At 41.1% G+C, this 7,521-nt stretch overlaps 1 protein-coding gene across 1 annotated transcript; it reads left to right on the forward strand.

The window, feature by feature from the left end:
• The first annotated feature begins 985 nt into the window (after positions 1 to 985).
• On the forward strand, positions 986 to 7,266 carry LOC140587762 (uncharacterized). Its single transcript, XM_072709289.1, has 4 exons — positions 986 to 1,672; positions 2,032 to 2,073; positions 3,897 to 6,563; positions 7,237 to 7,266. The coding sequence occupies exons 3-4, from the start codon at positions 3,897 to 3,899 to the stop codon at positions 7,264 to 7,266; spliced, it is 2,697 nt and encodes an 898-aa protein (XP_072565390.1). The 5' UTR covers positions 986 to 1,672; positions 2,032 to 2,073.
• Positions 7,267 to 7,521: the final 255 nt, after the last annotated feature.

Consider the following 7,521-nt stretch of genomic DNA (forward strand, 5'->3'; position numbering starts at 1 on the left):
ACTTGCTGTTTTCTGTTTTTAGATGGTTTAAGTTGTGCTAAGGTTTTTTTTAGTATCATTCTCAGTTCGGTCTTTGTTTTATAAAAGCAATTAATAATCGCTGGGAAGCATTTATTAAATACGCGTGTCTGTCGTACAAATCGATTGTAGGTTTGCGACCGAAACTAGACGCATAATGCAGTCCAGTTTTAACGTTTTAGTAGTTTTAGAGCGCCTGTTATTACTTAGGTATTATCTGCGGTTTAATTGACTATAGGCCTACTCGGTGAAGACTAAAAAGCGGGCAAACAGTGAAATATAGCCATGAATATAAATAGTTTTACGAACGGCTGCGGTCAGTTTCAGAAAGCAGCATTTCCTCTTTCGCTGGATTGCTTGTTGTTGGATTTTAGATAGGCGTACCTCAGTTTTAAATAAATAAACTTTATTTTCGTTTACTAACATTTAGCCCGGACTGCCTACAATAAGACATGTTATCGGGTTAAGCAAAAACGAAGCATTCTGAAACAGCCAGGCGATGTTTGAAATCCTTCTGTGTTATTAAAATTCGATTAGTAGTTATTGTTTACAACAAGGAATTTACCGCAAACGGCACGCAAATGATTGCTTTTTGGTCAGTGTCGGATTTGTACTTTATTACTTTTTTAATTGGGTTATCATATGCTCTTTGTCAGCCGAAGGTGTTTTTAGTTGTATGTTAAAGGTTTGCTGCTATATGCTTTAAGAGCTAAGTCTGTGGAATTTATTAATTTAGACTAAACTAACTTCATAAAGGGATAAGCTGGTTAAGCATTAATTCGGCATAGCGGCGAAGACGCCTTTCTGAGGCGGACATTTTGTTTAAGCTCAGTATAGACATTCGCCGACAGGGGGATGTGTTTTTAGGGTTCTGATTGGCTGCCGTACGTGACCGCTTCCCCCCGCCATAGCAAGGCTTGTCTTTTTGATTTTGCTGCTAGCGTTGCAAGAGGTAAGAATATATGTAATATTGTCTGACGACACATCTTTTTAATTGTTGTTTAAATTGTTGTTTGTTGACGATTTGCTGTTTTCTGTTTTTAGATGGTTTAAGATGTGCTAAGGTTTTTTTTTAGTATTCTCAGTTCGGTCTTGGTTTTATAAAAGCAATTAATAATCGCTGGGAAGCATTTATTAAATACGCGTGTCTGTCGTACAAATCGATTGTAGGTTTGCAACCGAAACTACTAACATTTAGCCCGGACTCCCTACAATAACACATGTTATCGAGTTAAGCAAAAACGAAGTATTCTGAAACAGCCTGGCGATGTTTGAAATCCTTCTGTGTTATTAAAATTCGATTAGTAGTTATTGTTTACAACAAGTGATTGTCAGCCGAAGGTGTTTTTAGTTGTATGTTAAAGGTTTGCTGCTATATGCTTTAAGAGTTAAGTCTGTGGAATATTAATTTAGATTAAACAACTAACTTTATAAAAGGATAAGCTGGTAAAGCATTAATTCGGCATAGCGGCGAAGACGCCTTTCTGTGGCGGACATTTTGTTTTCGCGGCAGACATTTTCTTTACGCTCAGTAGACATTCGCCGAAAGGGGGACTTGTTTTTACGGTTCTGATTGTCTGCCGTACGTGACCGCTTCCAGGTCTCCGCTATAGCAAGGCTTGTGTTTTAGATTTTGCTGCTCGCGTTGCAAGAGGTAAGAATATATGTAGTATTGTCTTTGTGCCATTGCACTACTAAGAATGGTACAGTGCAAAATCTGTCTGTACGTTTATGGGAAGTTTATCATGCAGCTGCATATACTAATGAAATGTATGTACAAATGCACCTGTCAATCATTAACTGATGCATGTTGTCTTTGTAGACTGAAGGGCTGTGATATCACAGGAATCAAAAGTAAATATTTTTAGGGTGATGTCTATCAGCAATCGTGTTTGAGGTTTTCTTAAGTTGAATAACATTGAAAGGTATATCAACTTTACATGGTGTTTTCAATGAAGGTGACTGTTGGCAAATGTTTATGAAATGAAACTTGTGTGTCACTTTTCTCTGCAGAGTTGTGCTGGACTGCCACCCTTGAGGAGAAAGTGATATACGGTATGCTTTGTGTACTTAGACAACATACACTGACATACACTGTGTGCAGAATTAGGCAAGTAATATTTCCGGAGATATTTCTTGCCAACAGTTGGGCAGAATTATACATTCTGAAGTTTTTCTTTTGCTCTAAGTAAATGTACTTAGAGAAAATGTTACATTATAGTTTCACAAAGGAAAATAAAAGAAAAGCACTTCTGTGGGCACAATTATCAAGCAATCAGAAACTAAGTGGATTTTTTTCACTTAACTATCAACAGAAATAATAATGAAATTGTCTGAAGTCTATATAAGGAACAACGAACGTCACCAAGTTTATTGTCCTGTATCGTCACCTTTATTCTGAATGACCATCATCAGCCTGTTTGCCATTGAACCACCGAAGTCTTTGTTTTGATCCTGTCTTATATTAGCCACGTCAGCTAGGACCGTGTCCCAGATGCTGATCTGAGAAGTGTCCTGCTTGCTTGGTAAATCTCATACTTCACTCGGGCTGTGTAGCTCTTAATGGGCGTTGAGTCAGGCGATGATGACAGCCTGGTCATAAGTCAGTGACCTTTTTTGTCTAATCTATGGAATACTTTGATGCATGGGAAGGGGCACTGTCTTGCATGCATATCAAGGAGACAGGCACTGTTGTGCATGAATATCATAGGAAGGGGCAGTGTTCTGCATGCATGTCATAACATTTTTGAAAGCTGCTGAAATTTCCTCTAGAAATTGGCAGTAGTTAATTTTATACCACCTGGAAGTCTGAAAGAGCCAACAAGTTCATCACTGATAACTGCAGCCCACACCATCACTTCTCCACTGCCCTGTGGGTGCTCGAAGAAGATGACCATCCATGGACCTATCCATCTGCTACAAGAGTCACTCTCACCTCATCTGATTTTTTTCACAAAACCTTTATAAAATCATTCTTGACATGTCTGTGTGCATTCTTGACTTTTTAGCTTGCATACCTTTATTGCGTAGAGCTTATATTACAGCAATTCTGATCCTAGTGATTTCATGTAACACACTACAAAGTGCTTCCAGAGCGTTCAGATTGCAGTTGTTAAAAGTGGTGGCATTTGATTCTAAAGTCTTCTTTTTAATTGAACACATAACTTTGGCAGTTATTTTGTTGCCTCGCTATATGCTGCTTCCATCCTCTTTGTGTGTTGCCCACAAAACAATCAATTGTACAATAATTATGTTTTGAATGTTTAGCAGGTTTGGTTATTTCGACTGGCACTTTAATATTTTGATTTTCTTCTGTCTGCAAGGTGCTTTTCTGGCCCATTTCAGTAATCATAAACATGCTTCATTCTGCATAGGAAAGTATGTTTTCCTGTTATCAAAACAAAGTACTCAGATCAAAAACCAAACATTTTGCCATTTTTAAACATTCTGTTTTAGGTTCATCTGGACTGAAAACATTGGTCGACAAGATACAAATAAAGTACATGCCTAATTCTGCACACAGTGTACATATCACAAACGTGGGTCAGTTAGTGTTGAGGTGAAACTTTTGTGTGTAATGCAGATGTGACAGGTAAGTGTTTTGTCTGATTAAAAAAAAAACATAAGTCATGAGGCATATTTATTTTAGGATAATGAGTGTAATGGTTAAAATTCAGTTTGTAGGTTGTGTAACTTCCAGACAGTTGCTGAGTCAGCTGCATCACTGACTTACTGTAAGTGGTGAGAAAGCTGTTAGTGGAACTGCTCCTGATTGATGTGCACTATGTATACACATTTGATGGCTTTGTGACAACATCAGTGCAAAGTACAGTTGCAAGCAGGTGTGCTTCTCCCCCCCCCCCCCCGTTCATCTGCAGATGCCTCGCACAAAGGCTTCCCGGCGTTCCGCAGCAGCGAAGAAGAGGCTGTTGGACCGGCAGCGAGCTCCTGATAGTTTTGATGTGGCTATGACTGATGACGGGGTTAACCCGTTTCCCCCCTCTCGGAATACCAAAACGGCGATGACTGTGACTAATCGGACGAGCCACAACCAACGGACTGACCCCGCTGCTGCTGCCGTCCATGTCGTGGCTATGACTGATGACGGGGTTAACCCGTTTCCCCCCTCTCGGAATACCAAAACGGCGATGACTGTGACTTTCCTGACGAGCCACGACCAACAACCTGAGCAGGCCGCACAGCAGCGGCCTGTGTCCGTCATGGCTATGACTGATGACGGGGTTAACCCGTTCCCCCCCTCTCGGAATACCAAAACGGCGATGACTGTGACTTTTCCGACGAGCCATGACCACCGGGTTCCCGCCCTGGGTGCCATTTGTAGGACCGTCGACGAGTTCTGTATGCCTTTTCTTGATAAAGATAAGGCAAGGACGGACGAGGTACTGCAGCCCCCTCATAAAAGAAAGGCTGCAAAGTGGACTGACCCCAAAAGTGAACCAGAATGTGAACCAGCATGCGAACTTGAAACAAAACTTGAAACAAAACTTGAAACAGAACTTGAAACAGAACTTGAAAGTGAACTTGAACTGAGAAATACCCTGGCAGTGCCAAACTATTACCCAACCGTGGATCAACAACAGCATGTGAACCCTGTAACTATCTGTGTATCTCCTCATTTTCCTCAGGCACGTGCAGTGAGAGGCTCATTCCATCAAGGACACCCACGATTTGGAGTCAACAGTAACAAGCAATGTGTTGCTAATAGTTTGATTGCTATAGTAACGTGTAAGGTAAAGAATGTTTTAACCTGGTCAGTCACAGACATTGATCAAGTGCTGCTGAAAGGAGATGACCTCTACACTACCATCAGAGATGCTAGGAGAATTGGAGATGCTTCTGGGTATCTGTTAGTTAGAGATCTACCAACAGAGTACACATTGAATGGTGATAAATATGAAATAAACTACCATGATGACATGTTTGTTGGCTTGTTTGGTGTCAGTGAATATGGAGATATGGGTGACATTTTCATGTCAGCTGATGCAGCGGTAAGAAGAGTATTCTCACAGTATGATGCGTGTCTTTTTACTCTTAAAGTAAATACATGTGCCATCATTAAGCAAGGGTCATGGTATGTGGTGATCGACTCCCATTCCCGACGAGGAGATGGAGCAAGCGACGCATCAGGCAGAAGTATATTGGTGTGCCACTCTACCATAGATTCTTTGCTAGACCATGTGGATACCCTAGGACTATCTTTAGATGCAACAGGGGAACAGTTTGAGATTACAGCTGTGAGTGTGACTAGTCGAAGCATCCTGCACCAGCATCCAGATGGCAACTGCCCAGCCACCAGCGTCAACCAGCTTACCAGCATGTCAGGCCATCCAGACGGTAAGTCCTCAGTCACCAGTGTCAACCAGCGTACCAACATATCAGACCATCCAGACGACAACTCCTCAGTGACCAGAGTCCAGCAGTTTGCCAGAATGTCAGACAGCCAATATGGTGTGGTAAGGCCAAATGTGACACATGGTACAGACCCTGAGGTTGATGTCCGTGTGAACAATGAAGGTGATGTAGTTTTTATCAGTGAGCTACGCAGTGAGCAGTTTCTGTTCAGTCCTTTGACAATCCAGCAGCAAAGAAGGCTTTCCTGTAAGCTTGGTGTGGTGTACATTGATCATGGCCATGTAAACATGGATGCAGAGTTTCCAATGGGTGATCCTTGCAGAATGGTGCCAATCACTGGTGATGGCAACTGCTTTTTCAGATCTCTGGCTTTTGCTATTACTGGAAATGAGAAAGAACACAGGAAAATTAGGTGTGCTATTGTTGCTCACATACTAAGAAATGAATCCAGGTATGTTGCTTGTCTTAGAGATGGTCACTCTTCTGTCACTGAGTATGTCACTGCATCACGGATGAAATATGTTGGTACTTGGGCATCTGAGGTAGAGATTCAAGCTGCCGCTGATCTGCTTGGTGTGGATATTTTCACATACTCTGACAACAAATGGTTGAAGTACTCCACATGTATTGGTTCTGATCAGAGAGGTATATACCTGAAACATTGTAATGAGTCACATTATGAGGTTGTAATTTGTGTGAAAGGGCATGACACTGAGGGTTGTGCAACACAATGCTCTGAAATCGATAACACACCATCTGAAATGGCATCAAGTCGACGAAAACTTGAACGAGAAAAAAGACGGTATGAAGTAAGTATGGTGTACAAGGAGGAACAACTTGAGAGAAGCATAAAGCGCTACCGTGAGGATGAAGTGTACAGAGAACATGTTAAACAGTCAAGTATAAGTAAGTATGCAACAGATATGGGGCACCGCAAATATGTACAGCAGTCAAGTGTGAGCAAATATGCAACAGATGATAGACACCAGCAACGTGTAAAGCAGTTGAGTGTGAGCAAGTATGCGACAGACGTTGAACACCAGCAACGTGTGAAGCAGTCGAGTGTTAGGAAATATGCCACAAATGTTGAACACCAGCAATGTGTGAAGCAGTCAAGTGTTAGGAAATATGCCACAAATGTTGAACACCAGCAACGTGTGAAGCAGTCAAGTGTAAGTAAATATGCCACAGACATTGAACACCAGCAACGTGCGAAGCAGTCAAGTGTAAGTAAATATGCCACAGACATTGAACACCAGCAACGTGCGAAGCAGTCAAGTGTAAGTAAATATGCCACAGACATTGAACACCAGCAACGTGCGAAGCAGTTAAGTGTTGATAAATACAAAACAAACAGCGATTTTGCTACTGCAGTAAAAAAGAGAAATGTTGAGAAACGAACTAAGCAGAAGGATAAAAGAACAGATATTGCGTATGTGATCGAACAATTTGGAGAGAAAATAAATACAGGCCCTGTATACATTTGCTCAGTTTGTCATCGAATGTTGTTTAAATACCAAGTTGTGATATGCAGAAAAGATGAATACCTAAAAAAATCACAAGGAGTTGCATTACTGGCAATGCAGTGCATAACTGACACATACTTACACAAATGTATAGATACTTGTTCTGATGATTGTAGCAGTCTGTTGGGCCCTACAGGTTCATTATGGATTTGTCACACATGTCATAGAAAGATTCTTGATGGGAAAATGCCAGCAGAGAGCGTTGGAAACTGTCTAGCTCTAGACCCAGTTCCTCCTGAGTTGCAGTGTCTAAATACTCTGGAACAACATCTGATTGGTATTCATATTCCTTTTATGAGAATTGTGTCTTTGCCAAAAGGTGGACAAAATGGTGTTCATGGTCCTGTGACTTGTGTCCCGTCAAGCATTTCGAATGTAGCTGAATCTTTACCAAGAGTGAATAATGATGACCTTATGATCCGTGTGAAGTTGAAGCGGAAGTTAACTTACAAAGGGCATTACAAATATGAATTTGTGCATCCAGAAAAAATAAAGAAGGCTTTGGTGTATCTTACAGAGAATAACAAATTTTATAGCAATGTGCAGTTCAATGATGACTGGATTAATCCCCTGCAGAAAACTGAAGTGCCTGGTGATGTAAGTG

This window comes from Paramormyrops kingsleyae, chromosome 2, assembly GCF_048594095.1.
Source record: "Paramormyrops kingsleyae isolate MSU_618 chromosome 2, PKINGS_0.4, whole genome shotgun sequence".
NCBI lineage: Eukaryota > Metazoa > Chordata > Actinopteri > Osteoglossiformes > Mormyridae > Paramormyrops > Paramormyrops kingsleyae.